Source organism: Carcharodon carcharias, chromosome 3 (genome assembly GCF_017639515.1).
Source record: "Carcharodon carcharias isolate sCarCar2 chromosome 3, sCarCar2.pri, whole genome shotgun sequence".
NCBI lineage: Eukaryota > Metazoa > Chordata > Chondrichthyes > Lamniformes > Lamnidae > Carcharodon > Carcharodon carcharias.
In genome coordinates, this window is record NC_054469.1 from 55,912,591 (window position 1) to 55,935,762 (window position 23,172).

Consider the following 23,172-nt stretch of genomic DNA (forward strand, 5'->3'; position numbering starts at 1 on the left):
CATTTTAGTGGACTGTAGAACAATTGGATAACTGCATGTTGTACAATCTTGTACAAAAGCTGGCCATGGAGCAGTCTCTGGTGGAGGCGCCAACAGCACTTGCAATATCATTATTCCTATTTGGACCAGTCTCCCCCATGGTTCAAGCTAACAGTGCAGCCTTGCAGTGTGGGCTGGGAGAATGCCTGCAACTGAGATGAGAGCACAGCATGCAGTCCAGTGAGCGAAGTTGCAACTAATCGGTCAGCTGGGGTGGGGCAGAGGTGAGTGGGGTTTCGGCAGTGATATGGCGCACTAATCTCTGACCATCCAAGAGGTGGCCAACACTCTGAATCATGTGTTAAGGGGCCTTCAGACTTAACCAGGACAGGTTCTTAGTACACCCAAGCTAACCCATGTGTCTCTCTCTTTCATCCTGCAGGAGAAGCACATCAGAAGCATGGTGCCTGGTGACCTAACTGTAGGCCTCATTGCTTACAGAAAGTGGAGACGAAGGAGAAGAGAGTGACGGAGGAGCCTGGCTGGGCAGAGGGAGGAGCAGCACCCTCAAGAAGAAGGGGCAGGTGGGGCTCCTGCTCACGCTGTTGAAAAGCCAGAGAGCCATTGCTGTTCAGCACCTAGCGACATCCAGGGTCTATAGACGGCACCTTTCATTCCTGCAGGTGACTGGGAACCAGTGTCACTGAAGACTGCACATGTCCAGGGAATTGGTTGGTCACGTATATCACCTGCTGCAGGATTTGGCACCACAGGGCCATAGATGGCATCCATTGCCAGTAGTGGCTGTGAAAGTGACCACAACACTCAATTTTTACACCAGGTGCTTCTTTTAGAGCTCCACAGGTGGCCTCTGTGGGATATCGCAAGCCTCAGCCTACAAATGCATTCATGAGGTCACGGACACCATTTTCACGAAGGCGCACAACTTTGTGTATTTCGCTCGGGACCAGGGAAGCCAGAATGCAAAAGCGCTGGGATTTGCCCAGATCTCAGGTTTCCTACAGGTGCAGGGTGCCATTGACTGCACACATGGTGCTCAGATCTCTGTGACAACAGGTGGTCAACTATATCACCGCAAGGGCTTCCACTCACTGAATGTTCAGCTGGTGTGCGACCACCACAAATACATCCTGCATGCAGGTCTGCGCACAATTCCCAGGGAATGTCCATGACTCCCACATCCTTAGCAGGGTCTCAGCTCCCTGACATCTTCCAGGGTCTATAAAGGTTGGATCCTTGGGAACAAGGGCTATTCGCACCTGTGCAGCAGCCTCAGAGTGCAGCAGAGAGAAGGTATAACAAGGCTCATGCTGCACCTTGCATCTTGGTGGAACAAACCATCTGGTGGAGCACTGCAATACAGTCCACGGAGGGTATCACGCATCATCGTCTCTTACTGTGCCCTTTACAACCTGGCGCTGCAACGGGGAGAGTAACTGGCTGAGGGGGAGATGGAGGAGCTGGAGGCCTCCTCCAATGAAGAGGGTGTCAACAGGGATAAGTGTGAGGAAGTTCTTGAAGGTGAAGATGCTGGCAATGCGGCCATCGCACTGGCCAGATGAGACCTGTGGGAGGACTTCATAGCTGCTAGAATCATGAAGGATGATGACAACATGCAGTGAGGATACACCATTGATCCTCACATTGGTTCTGTGAACATTTAAGACCATAAGACATAGGAGCAGAAATTAGGCCATTCGGCCCATCGGGTCTGTTCCACCATTCAATCATGGCTGATGGGTTTCTCAACCTCATTCTTCCGCCTTCTTCCTGTAGCCTTTGATCCCCTTACCAATCAAGAACCTATCTATCTTGGTCTTAAATACACTCAATGACCTGGCGTCCACAGCCTTCTGTGGCAATGAATTCCATAGATTCACCACTGTCTGGCTAAAGGAGTTTCTCCTCATCTCTGTTCTAAAAGGTCTTCCCTTTACTCTGAGGCTGTGCCCTCAAGTCCTAGTCTCTCCTACTAATAGAAACATCTTTCCCACGTCCACTCTATCCAGGCCTTTCAGTAGCACATCCTTCCTGAGATATGGGGGCCCAAAATTGCTCACAATATTCTAAATGTGGTCTGACCAGAACCTTATAAAGCACATCCCTGCTTTTATATTCTAGTCCTCTCTAAATAAATGCCAACATTGCATTTGCCTTCCTAACTACTGACTCGACCTGCAAGTTAACCTTAAGAGAATCCTGGAACAGGACTCCCAAGTCCCTTTGCACTCCAGATTTCTGAATTCTCTCCCCATTTAGAAAATAGTCTATGCCTCTATTCTTCCTACCAAAGTGCATGACCTCACACTTCCCCATGTTGTATTCCATCTGCCATTTCTTTGCCCATTCTTCTAACCTGTCCAAATCCGTCTGCAGCCTCCCTGCCTCCTCAATAATACCTGTCCCTCCACCTATCTTTGTATCATCTGCAAACTTAGCCAGGATGCCCTCAGTTCCTTCATCTAGATCACTAATGTATAAAGTGAAAAGTTGTGGTCCCAACACTGACCCCTGCGGAACTCGACTAATCACCGGCTGCCATCCTGACAAGGACCCCCTTATCCCCATTCTCTGCCTCCTGCCAGACAGCCAATCATCTATCCATGCTAGTACCTTTCCTCTAACACCATGGGCTCTTATCTTACTGAGCAGCCTCCTGTGCGGCACCTTGTCAAAGGCCTTCTGGAAGTCCAAGTAGAAAACATCCATTGGCTCTCCTTTGTCTAACCTACTTGTTACCTCCCTTACCAAAGAATTCTAACAGATTTGTCAGGCATGACCTCCCCTTGATGAAACCATGCTGACTTTGTCCGATTTTACCATGCACTTCTAAATATTCTGAAATCTCATCCTTAATAATGGACTCTAAAATCTTACCAACGACCGACACCAGGCTAATCGGCCTATAATTTCTCGTCTTTTGCCTCACTCCCTTCTTAAACAGGGGGGGTTACATTAGCGGTTTTCCAGTCCTCTGGGACCCTTCCTGTCTCCAGTGCTTCCTGAAAGATTGCCACTAACGTCTCCACTATCTCTTCAGCTATCTCCTTCAGAACTCTGGGGTGTAATCCATCTGGTCCAGGTGATATATCCACCTTCAGATCTTTCAGTTTTCCTAGCACCTTCTCTTTGGTAATGGCCACCATATTCACCTCTCCCCCCTGACTCTCTTGAACTTTGGGGATGTCACTCGTGTCTTCCACTGTGAAGACTGATGCAAAGTACCTATTCAGTTCCTCCGGCATTTCTTTGTTCCCCACTACTACTTCTCCAGCGTCATTTTCCAGTGGCCCAATGTCCACTTTTGCCTCTCTCTTACCTTATTTGACTCCAGTCTGGCTCATGGCAGTGCACCTACCCTCTGTGATAGGTCTCCTGTAATGGAGACGCCACAGGGACTCCAATAGTCACCATATTCTAGGAGGATAATGATGACATGCAGTGAGGACACTCCATAGATCTTCACATAGCCTTTGTGAATGTCTGACTCTTGTCTGGCTTGGGGTAGCTCACTTGGGCTCTGTGATCAGGGTCAAATCATGGAGATGCAGCCATGAAACTTTAAATGCATCTGATCCTTTGTCAGCTGGCAGCACCTGAGCCCTTCAGGAGCAAAGCATCACTGGTCACAGATGCTGATGTGATGGGGGAGGGGTGGTGGGGGGGTGGGTGCAGCTCCACCTGAGAGCACACAGAGAGAATAACAGAATAACAGAATAACAGAACAGAATAACAGAACTCTGTGACGACTGCCAATGACATCCTGGCAGCAATGACAAGCACTGTCGAGGTGCAGGCATCAATAATGTGTCCAGTGAGTGTGAAGCTAGACCATCACTTTGGTCTGAAGCTTACACACTGCACAGGGAAGAGGCCCTGGACTGAGACACCTGCCTTTATCTTGTGCAGGAACCAAGGTTTCACATCTGAGTGACATGAACACAACAAGGAACCATCATAACAAGGAGCCATAGGCAAGGGGACATTCTTGGGAGTTTATTTACAAAAGTGAACATTATGTACAAGTGATTAACACCCATTCCCTGGCTGTTCAACTACATCTTCTTAACTTTCATAACGCTGCCGCTACGTCTTGGTGCTCCCCCAACATCCAGAGCGGAGGTGGAGGCAGCCTGCTGACTGCTGCGTCCTTTTTGTGATGACCTTGACAGGCGCCATCTAGAGAGCCAAGACCTGGGGGGCCCCAGCCTGCTTTTGGGGTCCTGCAGTGTGGCCATGGTACCCTCCTGGGCCTGTGGAGCTGGAGCTGCTGGGGTCACAGGAAGACGAGATTTTGATGGGCTGGACACTCCCGAAGTCACTAGGGTGGATGGCCCTGGGTGTGCACCTGCTGATGATCCTGTTCCCTAATGGTGCCCAGGGGCCCATTCTTGTTGCCTTCTTGAGGATAAGGAGAGGGTGGAGTGAGATCGAGCTGCCCTGCACCACTCTTGTGTACACACTGCTGGAGGCCAACTATGGCATCAGCGATGGAGTTCAGCACAGAGGACTGATGTCCTGAACCAAGGTCTCCATAGTGGCTTCCATCCTATCAGTGTTGACCTCACTGCATTGGCATGCCAGCACTATCACCTCAGACTTAAGGTGGATGGATTCCTCCATCATGCTTTGCAATCTGAGGAGGGCAGCGAACATCCCTTCCTGATGTTCCCGAGCTTGCCTTTGCAGTTCCAGCAACTGAGGTATGATGGAATCCAGAGGCTCATCATCTGACTCAGACTCAGCAGATTTCTGGCCTCCAGCAGTCCTCAGAATGCCAAAAACCTGGAAAGCCCCTGCCATCGCCTGCTGTGGATCAAGCGGTATGATGTGCTCACCAGATTGTGACCCTGAGACTACTCTAGAACTAGGCCCCACTGAGGTGTGTGTCTCTACGCTGGTGGAGGATGTCAGTGGGTGCTGTGATGGGCCTTCAATTATGGTTTCAGCACATTCCTCATCTGAGATGTCTTTGGGGCTTGAGTCAGGAATCTCGGTCATGAACCCCCTCGGCTGTTTCCCAGATGTGTCTGCAAAAGCAAGGAGAGATAATTAGTGCAAGATTAGTAAACAGGACACATTACTCACAGGATGGTTGTCTGATGGATGTTGCACTTCTAGATCCTCATTTGGTAGAGCACCGCCAACATCACTGTCAGCGGAGAAATGGTTCAAATCCTCACCAGCCAGCTGTATGACTCTATTTTCAATGTGCCTGGTGTGCTAGCCAATATTTATCCCTCAAGCAACATCATTCTCACATTGTTATCAATAAAAAGTCACTTTTGTAGTATAAGGGCATTTGGACAGAGCAAGGATTAATGTGGTACTGGAGAAAAGTACGCCCATGCTAAGATGTAGAGAGTCACATGATGGTAGACTGTGTGCAATAGAGTTTAGAAGGAGCCAGCATAGAGACAGCACCCATGTAAGGCTGTACCTTGGATATGTATATAGTTATGGGTTGCCAATAAATGGTTGATGTTCAACCATACAAGCCTCTAGACTTCTTAGTGAGACACCAGACAATCTTACAACAGCTGTGTGTAATTGCCTGCTTCATTTCCTACATTACAACAGTGTAAAGTGTTTTGGGGCATCCTTAGGTCATGAAAAACGCTGCGTAAAAGTATTTCTATTTTACATCCTGCCAGATAGGAAAATTGGGTCGGCCGTAAAGCAGGCTGCTGATCCTCTATCACCCATTTTACATTACTCCCACTCCCCATGAATTTTATTCTGAGAAGTTATTTTAATGAAACTTACAGGTCTAAAAACTTCAATCTTGTCCCTATCTTGTTTGTTAACTAACGGTGTTGTATTTATCACTCATCCAGTCCTTTGGTACAATTTATCTATATTGCATGAACAGATAGAGGTGCTTATCATAGGAACATAGGAATGAGTCTTGAACCTGTCGAGGACTGATTTCTACTCAAAGTGTTTCCTAAATGTTTGCGCAAAGAATCTGATTAGGAGGAAACTCCTGACTGTTCAAAGAAAAACTTCAAAATTATTGCAGAATTAGATATCAGTGTATTCTAAATAACTTGCATTTACATAGCATCGTTAACATTGGGAAAAGTCATGAGATACTTCACAGGGTGTAATCCCAAAAACTGACAATGAGCCAAAGAAGCAGATATTCGGCTGGGCGACTATAATTTTGGTCAAAGAGGTCATTTTTAAGGAGGATCTTAAGATGGAGAAATGATGACATTAAGGAGGGACCTCCAGAGCTTAGGGCCTGTCTGGCTAAACGCACAACAGCCACGAATGGGATTCCCATGGATGCACAAGAGATCATGCAGAGTTGGAGTAGCATAGAGTTCCCAGAGGGTTTCAGGGCTAGAAGAGGATGTAGAGATAGACAGAGAAGAGGCCATGAAGAGTCTTCACCACAAGGAAGAGAATTTTAAATTTGAATCATTGGTGGACCAAGAACCATTTTACATCATGAGCAGAGGATGATGGGTGAGCAGGGCCAGATGCATGTTAGGATATTGGCAACAAAATTTATGAAGTTGAAGTTTCTGGAAGGTGAAGGATGGGCAGGAGACTAATGGAATACTTGGGTCTGGAGATGATTAAAACATGCATGCACATTCCAGTGTCAAACAGACTGAGACAGGGGTAGAGTCGGGCAATGTTACAGAGGTAGAAGTAGGCAGTCTTTTTGATGCAGTGGATATGGGTTCTGAAGCTCAGCTCAGGGACAAGAAACACATTAATGTATTGATGTAGTAATGTAAGAAGTTTGAAGAGCAACAGCAGAAATGATAAACAAAAAATCTTGTATTTGTTCAGATGTGATCAGGTGTTTAATCCACCAATATGACAGAGAAACAAGTACGTATTTCTGAGTGTCAGGCATTGGCACACTATGGTTGGCTGTGCAAGGGGGTTACTGAGGCAATTGTGTTCAGTTTCTAGCTCAACTGAGTTTTACCACTTTTTAACATTCAATTATGACATGTGGGTGTCGCTGGCTAAGCCAGCATTTATTGCCCATCCCTAATTGCCCTTGAGAAGGTAGTGATAAGCTGCCTTCTTGAATTGCTGCAGTCCCTGTGGTGTAAGTGCACCCACAATGCTGCTTTGGGGTGAGTTTCAGGATTTTGATCCAGTGACGGTAAAGGTGATATATTTCGAAATCAGGATGGTGAGTGGCGTGGAGTGGAACTTCCAGGTGGTGGTGTTCCCATGTATCTGCTGCCTTTGTCCTTCTAGATGGTAGCGGTCATGGGTTTGGAAGGTGCTGCCTCAGGAACATTGGTGAGTTTCTGCAGTGAATCTTGTAGATAGTACACACTCCTGCCGGTGTCGGTGGTGAAGAGAGTGAATGTTTGTGGATGTGGTGCCAATCAAGCGAGCTGCTTTGTCCTGAACGGTGTCAAGCTTCTTGAGTGTTGTTGGAGCTGCATTCATCCAGGTAAGCGGAGAGTATTCCATCACATTCCTGACTTGTGTTTTGTAGATAGATGGTGAACAGGCTTTGGGGAGTCAGGAGTTGAGCTATTCATTGCAGTACCTGCTTTTGTAGTTACAGTAGTTAAATGGCTAGTCCAGTTCAGTTTCTGGTCAATGGTAACCCCCAGGATGTTGATAGTGGGGGATTCAGCGATGGTAATGCCATTGAATGTCAAGGGGCAATGGTTGGATTCTCAATTGTTAAAGATGGTCATTGTCTGGTACTTGCATGGCACAAATGTTACTTGCCACTTGTCAGCCCAAGCCTGGAAGTTATCCGGACTTTCTGCATTTGGACATGGACTGCTTCAGTATCTGAGGAGTCGCGAATGGTGCTGAACATTGTGCAATCGTCAGCGAACATCCTCACTTCTGACCTTATGTTGGAAGGAAGGTCATTGATGAAGAAGCTTAGGATGGTTGGGCCTAGGACATTACCTTGAGGAACTCCTGCAGTGATGTCCAGGAATTGAGATGATTGACTTCCAGCAACCACACCCATCTTCGTTAGTGCTAGATATGACTCCAACCAGCGGAGAGCTTTCCCCTGATGCCCATTGACTCAAGTTTTGCTAGGGCTCCTTGGTGCCACACTCGGTCAAATGCTGCCTTATTGACAAGGGCAGTCACTCTCAGCTCACCTCGTGAGTTCAGCTCTTTTGTCCATGTTTGAACTAAGGCTGTAATGAGTTCAGAAGCTGAGGGACCCTGGCAGAACCCAAACTGAGCGTCAGTGAGCAGGTTATTGCTAAGCAAGTGGCACTTGAAAGCGCTGTTGATGATCCCCTTCCCTCACTTTACTGATGGTGGAGAGTAGATAGATGGGGCGGTAATTGGGCAGGTTGGACTAGTGACATACAGTCATAGAGTCATAGAGGTCTACAGCACAGAAAAAGGCCCTTCAGCCCATTGAGTCTGCGCTGGTCAAACAAGAACCTAACTATTCTAATCCCATTTTCCAGCACTGAGCCCATAGCCTTGTATGCCATGGCATCGCAAGTGCACATCCAAATACTTCTTAAGTGTTATGAGGGGTTCTGCCTCTACCACCCTTTCAGGCAGTGAGTTCCAGATTCCCACCACCCTCTGGGTGAAAAATCTCTTCCTCACATCCCCTCTAAACCTCCTGACCCTTACCTTCAATCTATGCTCACTGGTTATCGATCCCTCCACCAAGGGGAAAAGTTCCTTCCTGTCTACTCTATCTTTGCCCCTCATAATTTTATACACCTCAATCATGTCTACCCTCAATCTCCTCTGCTCCAGGGAAAATAACCCCAGTCTATCCAATCCCTCCTCATAACTAAAACATTCCAGCCCACGCAACATCCTTGTAAATCTCTGCACTCTCTCTAGTGCAATCATATCCTTCCTATAAAGCGGATTCCAGAACGGCATGCAACATTCTAGCTGTGGCCTAACTAGCGTTTTATACAGTTCCAGCATAATCGCCCTGCTCTTATATTTTATGCCTCGGTTAATAAAGGCAAGTACTCCATATGCCTTCTTAACCACCTTATCTACCTGTCCCACTACCTTATTGGACCAGTAGATAAGCACACCAAGGTCCCTCCGATCCTCGGTGCTTCCCAGGGTCCTACCATTCATCGTCTATTCCTGTGCCTTATTTTTCCTGCCCAAGTGCATAACCTCACACTTATCCGGATTAAATTCCATTTGCCACTGATCAGTCCATCTGACCAGCCCATCTATATCCTCCTGTAATCTAAGGCTATCCTCCTCACTATTTACCACCCCGCCAATTCTCGTGTCATCTGCGAAATTGCTGATCAATCCTCCTACATTCAAGTCTAAATCGTTTATATATACACCGCAAACAGCAAGGGACCCAACACCAATCCCTGTGGAACCTCACTGGACACAGGCATCCAATCACAAAAACACCCCTTGACCATCACTCTCTGCTTCCTGTCACTCAGTCAATTCTGGATCCAATTTGCCAAATTGCCTTGGATCCCATGGGCTCTTCCCTTCATTATCAGTCTCCCATGCAGGACCTTATCAAAAGCCTTGCTGAAGTCCAAGTAGACTACGTCAAATGCATTGCCCTCATCTACACACCTCGTCACCTCTTCGAAAAATTCAATCAAATTGGTCAGATATGACCTCCCCTTAACAAAACCATGCTGGCTGCCCTTGATTATTCCCTGCCTCTCCAAGTGTAGATTAATTCTCTTGCTCAGAATTGCTTCCAATCTGGCTTGTAATTCCCTGCTTTATCCCTTCCTCCTTTCTTGAATAACAGTACCACATTGGCTGTCCTCCAGTCCTCTGGCACCTCTCCTGTGGCTAGAGAGGTATTGAAAATTATTGCTAGTGCCCTTGCCTCACTCAACAGCCTGGGATACATTTCATCCAGGCCTGGAGATTTATTTACTTTTAAGGCTGCCAGACTACTTAGAATCTCCTTCCTTTCTATGCTAATTTCTTTAATTATATCACGGTCCTTCTGCCTGATTTCCATACCCACGTCGTCCCTCTCAATTGTGAACACTGACAAAAGTATTCAGTTAGAACCCTACCTACATCTTCCGGCTCCACACACAAATTATCACTATGGTCCTTAATGGTCCCAGCTCTTTCCCTAGTTATCCTCTTACTCTTAATGTACTTGTAAAATAACTTTGGATTTTCCTTTATTTTACCTGCCAATATTTTTTCATGGCCCCTTTTTGCTCTCCTAATTTACTTTTTAAGTTCCCCCTACACATTCTATATTCCTCTAGAGCTTCTGCTGTTTTTAGCCCTCGGTACCTGCCATAAGCCTCCCTTTTACTCTTTATCCAATCCTATATATCCCTCGAAATCCAAGGTTCCCTGGATTTGTTGGTCCCATACTTTATCTTTAATGGAATATGTTGGTCCTGTACTCTCCCTATTTCCTTCTTGAATGAGTTCCACTGCTCTGATGCAGATTTACCTAAAAGTAGCTGCTCCCAGTCCACTGCAGCCAAATCATATCTGATCTTACTAAAAACGGACTTACCCCAATTTAGAACTCTGATTTCTGGCCCATTCTTGTCCTTTTCCATAACAACCTTGAATCTAACAGGGTTATGATCACTATCTGCAAATGTTCCCCACATTGATACCTCTACCACTTGCCCGGCTTCATTCTTTAAAATTAAGTCTAGGACCGTCCCTTCCTTTGTAGGACCTTCAACGTACTGGCTTAAAAAGCTCTCCTGGATGCATTTTAAGAATTCAGCTCCCTTTGAACCTTTCACACTATGACTAACACAGTTAATGTTGGGGAAGTTGAAATCCCCCACTATTACTACCCTTTTATTTTTACACTTCTCTGAAATTTGCCTACATATTTGCTCTTCTATTTCTCTCTGACTGTTTGGGCGCCTATAGTATACTCCCAGCAATGTGATTGCTCCTTTTTTGTTTTTAAGTTCGATCCATATGGCTTAATTTGAGGAGCCTCTTAAGATGTCATCCTTCCTCACTGCTGTAACTGATTCCTTGATCAATATTGTGACACCCCCTCCTCTTTTACCTCCTTCCCTGTCTCGCCTGAAGACCCTATATCCTGAAATATTGAGCTGCCAATCCCGCCCCTCTCTCAACTATATCTCTGTGACAGCAATGACATCAGATTTCCATGTGTTAATTTGTGCCCTCAACTTATCTGCCTTATTCGTCATTCGCCTTACATTAAAATAAATTCCATCCAACATTGCCAAACTCCCCCGTGCCTTAACTGGCCTATAATTTCTATGCCTTCCAGACTCACTTGCTCTCTCTCCTAATTTTGGCTGTGCTTCTCCCCCTGCGGAACCTCCTCTCAGGATCTCATCCCCCTGCCAAGTTAGTTTAAGCCCTCCCCAACAGCACTAGCAAATCTCCAAGCAAGGATGTTGGTCCCATTCAGGTTCAGGTGCAACCTGTCCACCTTGTACAGGCCCCACTGCCCCAAGAAATGGTCCCAGTGTCCCAGAAATCTAAAGCCCTCCCTCCTGCACCATCTCTCCAGCCACGCATTTATCTGGACTAACCTCCTATTTCTATGCTCACTAGCGCGTGGCACCGCAAGTAATCCAGAGATTACTACCTTTGAGGTCTTGTTTTTTAACCTGCTTTCTAGCTCCCTAAATTCTGCTTGCAGGACCTCATCCCTCTTTCTACCTATGTCGTTGGTACCAATATGCACCACAATCTCTAACACAAAAACAAAAATACCTGGAAAAACTCAGCAGATCTGACAGCATCTGGGGAGAGGAACACAGTTAACGTTTCAAGTCCGTATAACTCTTCAACAGAACTAAGGAGAAATAGAAGAGAGGTGAAATATAAGCTGGTTTAAGGGAGGTGGGACAAGCAGAGCAGGATAGAGGGCCAGTGATAGGTTGAGATAACCAAAAGATTTCATAGACAAAATGACAAAGAGGTGTTGAAGCTGGTGATATTATCTAAGGAATATGCTAATAGGTGACATTAAGGGTAGAAAGCAGGACGAGCAAGGTACAGATAGCCCTAGCGTGGGTGGGGTGGGGGGAAGGGACTGAAAAAGGCTAAAAGGCAAAGATAAAACAATGGATGGAAATACATTTAAGTAATGGAAATAGGTGGGAAAGTAAAAATCTATATAAATTATTGGAAAAAAGGAGGATCGAAAAGGGGGTGGGGATGGAGGAGAGTTCATGATCTAAAATTGTTGAACTCAATATTCAGCCCAGAAGGCTGTAAAGTGCCTAGTCGGAAGATGAGGTGCTGTTCCTCCAGTCTGCATTGAGCTTCACTGGAACAATGCAGCAAGCCAAGGACAGACATGTGGGCATGAGAGCAGGGTGGTGTGTTGAAATGGCAAGCGACAGGGAGGTCTGGGTCATGCTTGTGGACAGACTGAAGGCTTGCACCACAATCTCTGTCTGTTTGCCCTCCATCTTTAGAATGCCCTGCAGCTGTTCAGTGACATCCTTGACCCTGGCACCAGGGAGGCAACATGCCATCCTGGAGTCACGTCTACGGCTGCAGAAATGCCCTTACTATCTCCAACCACTATTGCTCTTCCCCTCTTTTTCCTCCCCGACTGTGCAACTGAGCCACTCACAGTGCCATGAGCGTGGCTGCACTCCTGAGAGGAAATGTCACTCTCACCTTTTTCCAACACAGGAAAATGGTTCTCAAGCAAGATACACCCGGGGATTTCCTGACTACCTGCCTGACACCTTTCTTCTGATTGATGGTCACCCATTCCCTTTTTGTCTGCACTTCCGAAAGCTGTGGGGTGACCATGTTGAAAAACGTGATATCCACGAAACTCTCAGCCTTGTGGATGCACCTCAGTGCCTGTAGTTGCCTCTCAAGCTCCGAAACCTGGAGCTCAAGTAGCTGCAGCTGGTGGCACTTCCTGCACATGTGGTCGGTCAAAGTGCAAGGAGTGTCTAGGACTTCCCACATGTTGTAGGATTTGTCCTGCATTATGTGTACAGGACATACCTGGGCAATTTTCCACATTGTTAGGTAAATGCCTATGTTGTAGCTGTACAGCAATAGGTTATATATGTTGTTAATGTGCCATCCAGGAATGATCATACTGCTAATGATGAAGACAAGGTAACTTGCCCATTCACAGATTATAACTACTTGATCCAAGAAAATCGGATATAGCCACAACCATAATAACCATGGCCTCCAATTTAACTCTGGGTCAGTTTTGACTAACTTCATCACTTACTACAGAGCCTGGGAGTTTGAGAGGCAAGGGTTTTGAGTGGATGTGAAGTGTTGATTCAACAATATTTTAACTTCTGGGTCAATGTAAACCCAATCAGCTGACCTTCCACTCATTCTGGCTCACTCAATTACAGGTCAGGGAAGTATTTAAAATTAGCTTTCTTTTAATGAGATAAAGATAAAGGGTTCAGCATATCAGATCAGGAATAAAATTAAAATAAATTTATAAATATATGGGAGGAAAGTTTGCATAATAGACTACATCACATCTCTCAGGAAATAAATTTATTTACAATGACTACTTTGAAGAGCAATGACTATTATGCAGCCAAACAAATCAAATATTTAGGCAAATAAAGTAGAAGAGAGACGACTTGAGATTGAATAGAGGAGACGAAAGGAATGAAAATGTGAACAAAAGTAAACTGTCAGGTTTATATTAACTTTTTAAAATTATGTTTACACTAGTTACATAAGCCTGATCTAACAACCTTATAAAATGATATCCCATGTGAGTATTACTGAATATTATTGTGAAAACTCTGTCCATGTGGGAAAACCACCAAATAAGCCCTGCCAACCTCCTGTTAGGCAAGGCCACAATGGTGCCACTTGCCCTCACCAACACTACCCCCACACCATCACTTGGCAAGGCTGCTTGATTGCTCGCCCCACACTGGTACCCTCAAATCCCGTTGAACTGACTTTGAAGCCGCATAACCATCGATGCACCTACTAATGCCTGCAGCTGCAGTCCCAGTAATGGTCACCAACAGTGATGGTGCTGCTGGCTGCTAAGCTCTCTAACTGGCTGGTAGCTCTGGCGGCAGTGACTTCATTGGCTGCCAGCGACAAGGTGCTGCCAAAGCCCCCTCCCTGGCTTTTTGTTACAAGGACCCCCGCCGCCTCCATAAAATCCACCCCAGTCAGACTGAAATTTTCTTTGGTTTGCGAGAGTGTAAGATTTAAGCAAGTGAAAATGAATTACATTGATTGCCTTAGCAAATAGAATGAGACACTTCAGCACTGTGTAACAGGTCAAATGGGGTATAAATGTTAGACAGTATCAGCAAGGCAATATTGTGAAATACTTCAGAAAAAAATAGGAAGAACTAATGCACTCCAAAATGATCAAACGGTCATTTAAATGGAACCTTTTTGAATAGATATTGATTATCCCATTAGTTTCTCGAGATAATTGCTTATTTCCCCAGTCACCTGTATAGCAGAACAGCTAATGAGGTGTGAATTTAGCCTATTAAGCAGGCAATCCATAGTCGCACAGTCCACAATTTTAAAGTTATTGTGAATAGCTTCAGAATACGTAGAAACTGAAGAGAATACATTTAAGCAAAAGAAACCATAATGTGTGCAATTGTGGTATAAATTGATTGAAAGCCCATGACACAGTTATGGATGCTGATGCAACTACATTCAGCTCTTTCCTTTCACATTGGATGTCTCTTATAAAATGATTTCTACCTAAAACAGTTCTCTTATATGATGGAGTTTGTTGGTGTGATACAACCTGTCCCATTTATTGTGTGGTCCACAGTATTAGCAGCCAGCCAACTGTATACCTGCAAACTTTTGCATATGTACTTGTTTGATAATAACAAAAGCAAATTAATGTGGAAGCTGGAAATTTGAAATAAAAACAGAAAATACCAGAAACTCACCAGATCAGGCAGCATCTGTGGATACAGAAACAGTGATAACATTTCAGATCAATGGCCCAAAAGCCATTTACCTGAAGTGGAATGTTAACTGTCTTTCCTTGGATTCTGCATTTCTGCATATATGTTTAATAATTGCTTTTACAATTCTCAGTCCTATTTGCGAATGATTTTGAGTGGCTGTGGACCTTCACCAACAATTGGAAAATATGTTTCAGGCCTCTGATTCCATGGTGTTAGGTTATGAACCAGTCAATGTAACAGGGAGCACACGTATTGCACAGCCATTTGCATCTGAAACTGGGGTCCATAGAAGCTTTCTAGGGGTCAACAAAAAAAATGCAAAAAGAATGAAAAACCGTAAGCTGGGAGACGGGAATAGAACGGGGCTGCCTGTCATGCAATGCATAGAGCAGTGGAGGTTGGGTCATTGAATGTTTATCTGAATCCTACAATAGAGACGTGGCTGCAAGACAGCAAAAACTGGGATCTGAATATTCAAGGGTACATGATATTTCAGAAGGACGGAAAGCTAGGAGAAGGTGGTGGACTGGCTCGGTTAATTAGGGGTGATATTATTACAGTCATGAGAGATGAACTCAGCTCAAAAGATCAAGATGTAGAATTAGATTGGGTAGAGATAAGAAATAGCAGAGGTAAGAAGTCACTTGTGGGGGTAGTTTATAGGCCCCCTAACAATAACTAAACTGTAAGATGGGGTGTACGGGAAGAAATAATGGAGACTTGGGAGAAAGGTAAGGCAATGATCATTACCCTGGGTCTCTGGAATAGCACAATGCGACCGCCTCCCCATAAAGGGGTCATTTTCAAGTTGTCAAGATGTAATGAGTGGGGTGCCAGGGATCAGTGCTGGGGCCTCAATTAATTAATTACAATGTATATCAATGATTTGAGTGAAGGAACCGAATGTGTGGTTGCTAAATTTGCTGATGGCATGAAGATAGATAAGAAAGCATGTTGTAAAGAGGGCATAGGAGTCTGCAAAGGGATAGAGATAGGTTAAGTGAGTGAGTAAAATTTTGGCAGATGGATTATAATGTGGAAGTATATGTGGCAGAAACTTTTGCCTGTCATGCGGGCCAGCCTGGAGCAGGTGCCGAGCCAATCGCTGCCTGCAATCGGCTGCGTGCCGTCATTTTATGTGGGCGGGCCTTAATTGGTCCATCCAGCGTGATGCATGGCTCAGCGCTACCTGTGCGGGTGGGAGGAGGAGGGAGAGTCGGGGCCTGCGCTCTTTCACGCGTGTGCGTGAAAGAGCACAGGAATCTCCCTGAGGCACAGAGCTGCCTCAGACAGATCAAGTGCATAATAAAAGATTTTATACAGTAAAGTTGAAAATTATTTCAACATATCCCCACATGATCTGGGACATGTTTATGAATTGTGCAAAAATTAATTAAAAATGTTATAAAAACCTTCAGGAAACCTTCCGTGAATGACGTTTCCTGGAAAATGCAAAAGCCGCTTGGGCTCTTCGCCTGCCCACCAACCTTAAGGTTGGAGGGGCAGTGTTGATAACTACTTTAATCATTTTTTTAATGGCCTTAATAGGCAGTGGACAGTTCGGTGGATGTGCAGCCACCTCTGGCACGTGCCTGCCGAATGTGATATCTAAATAATGCGCGTGACATCGGGCCACATTCCCGAAGTCACCACGCGTCATTTTACGCGTCGATGTGTCGGGTCCACCCCTGCACACCGACATCAAAATTCTGGCCACAACAAAAACAGAAATACCTGGAAAAACTCAGCAGGTCTGGGAGCATCGGTGGAGAAGAACAAAGTTGGAGTTTCGAGTCCTCATGACCCTTCAACAGAACTAAGTAAAAATAGGAGATGGATGAAATATAAGCTGGTTTAAGGTGGGGGGGTGGGAGGAGAAGTTGGGAGGGGAGGTGGTTATAGGGACAAGCAAGCAGACAACCAAAAGATGTCACAGACAAAGAAACAAAGAGGTGTTGAAGGTGGTGATGTTATCTAAAAGAATGTGCTAATTAAGAACGGAGAGCAGGACAAGCAAGGTACAGATAGCTCTAATGGGGATGGGGTGAACTAAGACTAAAAGGGCATAAAAGGTATAGATTTAAAAATAATGGAAATAGGTGGGAAAAGAAAAATCTATATAAATTATTGGAAAATACAAAAGGAAGGGGGAAGAAACAGAAAGGGGATGGGGATGGAGGAGGGAGTTCAAGATCTAAAGTTGTTGAACTCAGTATTCAGTCTGGAAGGCTGTAAAGTGCCTAGTCGGAAGATGAGGTGCTGTTCCTCCAGTTTGCGTTGAGCTTCACTAAAACAATGCAGCAAGCCATGGACAGACATGTGGGCAAGATAGCAGGGTGGAGTGTTAAAATGGCAAGCGACAGGGAGGTCTGGGTCATTCTTGTGGACAGACCGAAGGTGTTCTGTAAAGCAGTCTCCCAGTCTGCGTTTGGTCACTCCAGTGTAGAGGAAACTGCATTGGGAGCAACAAATGCAGTAGACTAAGTTGGGGGAAATACAAGTGAAATGCTGCTTCACTTGAAAGGAGTGTTTGGGCCCTTGGATGGTAAGGAGAGAGGAAGTGAAGGGGCAGGTGTTGCATATTTTGCGTATGCAGGGGGAGGTGCCGTAGGTGGGGATTGAGGAGTAGGGGGTGATGGAGGAGTGGACCAGGATGTCACAGAGGGAACGATCCCTACGGAGTGTCACCAGGGGGGTGAAGGCAAGATGTGTTTGGTGGTGGCATCGTGCTGGAGGTGGCGGAAATGGCGGAGGATGAACCTTTGAATGCGGAAGCTGATGGGGTGATAAGTGAGGACAAGGGGGACCCTATCTTGTTTCTGGGAGGGAGGAGAAGGCGTGAGGGTGGATGTGCAGGAGATGGACCGGACACGGTTGAGGGCCCTGTCAACTACCGTGGGTGGAAAACCTCGGTTAAGGAAGAAGGAGGACATGTCAGAGGAACTGTTTTTGAAGGTAGCATCATCAGAACAGATGCGACGGAGGCAAAGGAACTGAGAGAATGGGATGGAGTCCTTACAGGAAGCGGGGTGTGAGGAGCTGTAGTCGAGGTAGCTGTGGGAGTCGGTAGGCTTGTAAAGGATATTGGTGGACAGTCTATCACCAGAAATTGAGACAGAGAGGTCAAGGAAGGGAAGGGAAGTACCAGAGATGGACCATGTGAAAATGATGGAGGAGTGGAGATTGGAAACAAAATTAATAAATTTTTCCAGATCCCGACGAGAGCATGAAGCAGCACCGAAGTAATCAGCGATGTACCGGAGAAACAGTTGTGGGAGGGGGCCGGAGTAGGACTGGAACAAGGAATGTTCCAAATACCCCATGAAGAGACAGGCATAGCTGGGGCCCATGCAGGTACCCATAGCCACACCTTTTATTTGGAGGAAGAAACTCCAGCATGATGCAACCACAAAACACATCTTTCATTCACCCGTCCCCGGCGGCATTCCATAGGGATCGTTCCCTCCATGACACCCTGGTCCATTCTTCCATCACCCCCTACTCTTCAACCCCCACCTATGGCACCACCCCATGCATACGCAAAATATGCAACACCTGCCCCTTCACTTCCTCTCTCCTCACTGTCCAAGGGCACAAACACTCCTTTCAAGTGAAGCAGCATTTCACTTGCATTTCCCCCAACTTAGTCTACTGCATTCGTTGCTCCCAATGCGGTTTCCTCTACATCGGAGAGACCAAACGCAGACTGGGCGATCGCTTTGCAGAACACCTTCAGTCTGTCCGCAAGAATGACCCAGACCTCCCTGTCGCTTGCCATTTTAACACTCCACCCTGCTATCTTGCCCACATGTCTGTCCTTGGCTTGCTGCATTGTTCCAGTGAAGCTCAACGCAAACTGGAGGAACAGCACCTCATCTTCCGACTAGGCACTTTACAGCCTTCTGGATTGAATATTGAATTCAACAACTTTAGATCTTGAACTCCCTCCTCCATCCCCACCCCCTTTCCGTTTCTTCCCCCCCCCTTTTGTTTTTTCCAATAATTTATATAGATTTTTCTTTTCCCACCTATTTCCATCATTTTTAAATCTATACATTTTATGCCCTTTTTGTCTTAGTTCACCCCACCCCCACTAGAGCTATCTGTACCTTGCTTGTCCTGCCATCCATTCTTAATTAGCACATTCTTTTAGATAACATCACCACCTTCAACACCTCTTTGTTTCTTTGTCTGTGAAATCTTTTGGTCATCTGCTCCTATCACTGCTTGCTTGTCCCTACAACCACACTCCCCCACTTCTCCACCCACCGCTCTCCCCCCTCCCACACACACCTTAAACTAGCTTATATTTCACCCGTCTCCTATTTTTACTTAGTTCTGCTGAAGGGTCATGAGGACTCGAAACGTCAACTTTGTTCTTCTCCGCCGATGCTGCCAGACTTGCTGAGTTTTCCCAGGTAATTCTGTTTTTGTTTTGGATTTCCAGCATCCGCAGTTTTTTGTTTTTATCAAAATTCCGGCCTATAGTTCTGCGTGAAGTGTTAGTCTCTTTATTTAAGAAAGGACATAACTGTGTTTCAGATTTCCAGCATTTAGAGTTTTTAAAAAAGTATAAGTTGTTTAAGTAGTTCAGAGAAGGTTCACTTGACTGATTCCTGATTTGAGAGGTTTTGTCTTATGAGGAAAAGACTTGACAGTTTGGGCCTGTATCCATTGGAGTTTAGAAGAATGAGAGGTGATTTTATTGAAACGTGTAAGATCCTGAGGGGACTTGACAGGGTGGATGCTGAGAGGGTGTTTCCCCATGTGGGAGAGGCTAGAACTAGGGGACAGAGTTTAAAAATAATGGGTCTCCCATTTAAGACAGTGATGAAGGGAATTTTTTACTTTGAGGGTTACAAACCTTAGGAATTCTCTTGCCCAGAGAGCAATGGAGGCAGGGTCAATGAGTATTTTTAAGACAGAGTTAGATTCTTGACTGACAAAGGAGTCAAAGGGTATAGGGGGTAGGCAAGAAAGTGTAATTGAGGTCACCATCAGATCAGTCATGATCTTATCAAATGGCGGAGCAGGCTTGAGGGGCCGAATGACCTACTCTTGCTCCTAATTCGTATGTTTGTATGTTCATATGTAATATATTCAAGGCTGAATTAGATAGATTTTCGGTCAACAAGGGAGTCAAGGGTTACAAGGAGCAGACAGGAAAGTGGAGTTGAGGCCACAATCAGACCAGCCATGATCTTATCGAATGGTGGAGCAAGTTCAATGGGCCAAATGGCCTATTCCTGCTCCTAATTCTTGCGTTCTTGTGTTACTGACATTGCAGTACTGATGATGAATCTATACCAAAACCTCTCTATTCTCTTTATAGCCATCTCCCTATTTCCATGGCTTCCATTTTTTATTTCAGATTTCCAGCATTTATAGTTTTTGAAAACTATAATTTGTTTAAGGCAAAATAATTCATTATAAATCATTTGTTTTTAAGCAATGTTCAAAAGAAATTGTGAAGCATATTAGATCATAAGACCATAAGACATAGGAGCAGAAATTAGGCCATTCGGCCCATCGAGTCTGCTCCGCCATTCAATCATGGCTGATAAGTTTCTCAACCCCATTCTCTTGCCTTCTCCCTGTAACCTTTGATCCCCTTACCAATCAAGAACCTATCTATCTCAGTCTTAAATACACTCAATTACCTGGCCTCCACAGCTTTCTGTGGCAATGAATTCCATAGATTCACCACTCTCTGGCTAAAGAAGTTTCTCCTCATCTCTGTTCTAAAAGGTCTTCCCTTTACTCTGAGGCTGTGCCCTCAGGTCCTAGTCTCTCCTACTAATGCAAACATCTTTCCCACGTCCACTCTATCCAGGCCTTTCAGTATTCTGTAAGTTTCAATCAAATCCCCCTTCATCCTTAAAAACTCCATCGAGTATAGACCCAGAGTCCTCAAATGTACCTCATCTGTTAAGCCTTTCATTCCTGAGATCATTCTCGTGAACCTCCTCTGGACCCTCTCAAGGGTCAGCACATCCTTCCTGAGATATGGGGCCCAAAATTGCTCACAATATTCTAAATGTGGTCTGACCAGAGCCTTATAAAGCCTCAGCAGCACATCCCTGCTTTTATATTCTAGACCTCTTGAAATAAATCCTAACATTGCATTTGTCTTCCTAACTACCGACTCAACCTGCAAGTTAACCTTAAGAGAATCCAGGACTAGGACACTCCAGACTTCTGAACTCTTTCCCCATTTAGAAAACAGTCTATGCCTCTATTCTTCCTACCAAAGTGCATGACCTCACACTTCCCCACGCTGTATTCCATCTGCCATTTCTTTGCCCATTCTCCTAACCTGTCCAAATCCGTCTGCAGCCTCCCTGCCTCTTCAATACTACCTGTCCCTCCACCTATCTTTGTATCATCTGCAAACTTAGCCAGGATGCTCTGAGTTCCTTCATCTAGATCATTAATGTATAAAGTGATAAGTTGTGATCCCAACACTGACCCCTGCGGAACTCCACTAGTCATCGGCTGCCATCCTGACAAGGACCCCCTTATCCCCACTCTCTGCCTCCTGCCAGACAGCCAATCTTCTATCCATGCTAGTACCTTGCCTCTAACACCATGGGCTCTAATCTTACTGAGCAGCCTCTTGTGCGGCCCCTTGTCAAAGGCCTTCTGGAAGTCTAAGGAGATAACATCCATTGGCTCTCCTTTCTCTAATCTACTCGTTATCTCCTCAAAGAATTTAAGACCCTTTTCTTTATAAACATTTATTAAGGCACAGAAACAAGTTAGGGGTCAGTGACTTATGTGGCTGACCAAAGTGCTCTCCGTGAATCATAACCACAAATAAGAGTTGCCTGAAATCTGAAAAGTAAGCAAACAATTCTGGAAGTACAGTGAATCAGTTCGCACCAGGGGTGAGAAAATACAAGTCAACATTTTGACCAGCTCTCTCCTTCACAACGTAGCTGGCTCCATTATGCAAAAACAGCTGAGCAAAGATAGTACCAAACATAACACAACATGAAACAAAGTTTAGTTTGCCAAAACATACAATAGTGTAGGGAATTGGAACTTGAAAATCACAAGAGCTTTAAAAATTCACATTTTCTCAAAATATTCCTTGCAGCAGATTTTTAATCACTCTTGCACTGAGACTTTCAGGCTTTACTAAGAAGCAATTTTGTTCTTTGGCGTATTTTAACCAGAATCATACCTGATTTTGTAAGTGGGTGTGTTACAACCTGTCTTGTAATTTTATTGTCAGATGATCTCAACAGCAGGACAATATCTGCTGGCAAAGTGTCTCGATTCTTTGCTAGAAAGCCACTGGCATTGTAAAGAACCTGTAGTATTAAAGACAAAGTAACAATTAGATCATCATTTTATTTTCAAAAATAATGATGCATATTTGACAGAAAAGGCCTGAATTTAACAAAAGTTGCATGTTCAGAAATTTGATTGAAGAAGCTTTAGTGTAAGAATCATTTACGCTTCATCCCTTATGTGAATGATGACTCACTTGAGGATAAAGACATCCAGCCGGTAACAGCTATCATTTGTTGCCAGATTATAGATGAACCTACTCACGAAGCAATGATGTTTGCTGTAAGGAGGCGTACACAATGTACATAATTACATTTTTTTTAGGGGAACAATGGCCCAATCAGTGTATCATTGACTCTGAAACTGCGTAAATGCAATGGTACATCGCAATGTTCCTGAGGATTGGTCAGACAAACCAATTAACATACATGGACAACGCACAAGCTGCAATTGTACACTTCTTTCACATGGCTTTTCCTTTCAGTTTCAGAATTAGGGATCCTATAATAATAATATAAATATACACTATGGTGCTGGTGATCTTAGATTGAAGGCTAGGGTTAGACTTGGATTTAAATTTATGTTTAGGGCTACAATTAAATTTCGGTTAGGGTTAAATGATTGGACTATTATAAAAAAACTGATTGGAAAAATTGAACTAATTCAATATTAATGAAATGTCACAGTTGAAAGTGATTAACTCTGTCACTGCAACATTGAACACCTAGTTTAAGATCTTTATTGACCAACCTCTTGCAAATAAACAGAAAGGTTATTTTACTGCATTAAAAATCTAACAGCTGGAGTTCAGGCCAAGCCAGCCATGATCTAATTAAATAGTGGAACAGGCTTGAAGGACTGAATGGCTTAGTCCTGCTCCTAGTGTTCCTGAAACATCTACGATTAATTAAATCTCTATTTTCAATATAACGTTTAAAAGTTCTCTGAGCAATATTCCCTCTAGGAATACTCATGCTAGCAAGGTTGTGATGCCATTGGA

The 23,172-nt window shown here is 44.8% G+C and overlaps 1 protein-coding gene across 1 annotated transcript in view; it reads right to left on the reverse strand.

Moving 5' to 3' along the window:
• Positions 1-23,172, reverse strand: part of myo3a (myosin IIIA) — a 611,422-nt gene that overhangs the window by 216,127 nt on the left and 372,123 nt on the right. Inside the window, exon 21 of the mRNA XM_041183939.1 lies at positions 22,063-22,192. Coding sequence (XP_041039873.1) covers positions 22,063-22,192 — 130 coding nt within the window. The remainder of the gene's footprint in view (positions 1-22,062; positions 22,193-23,172) is intronic.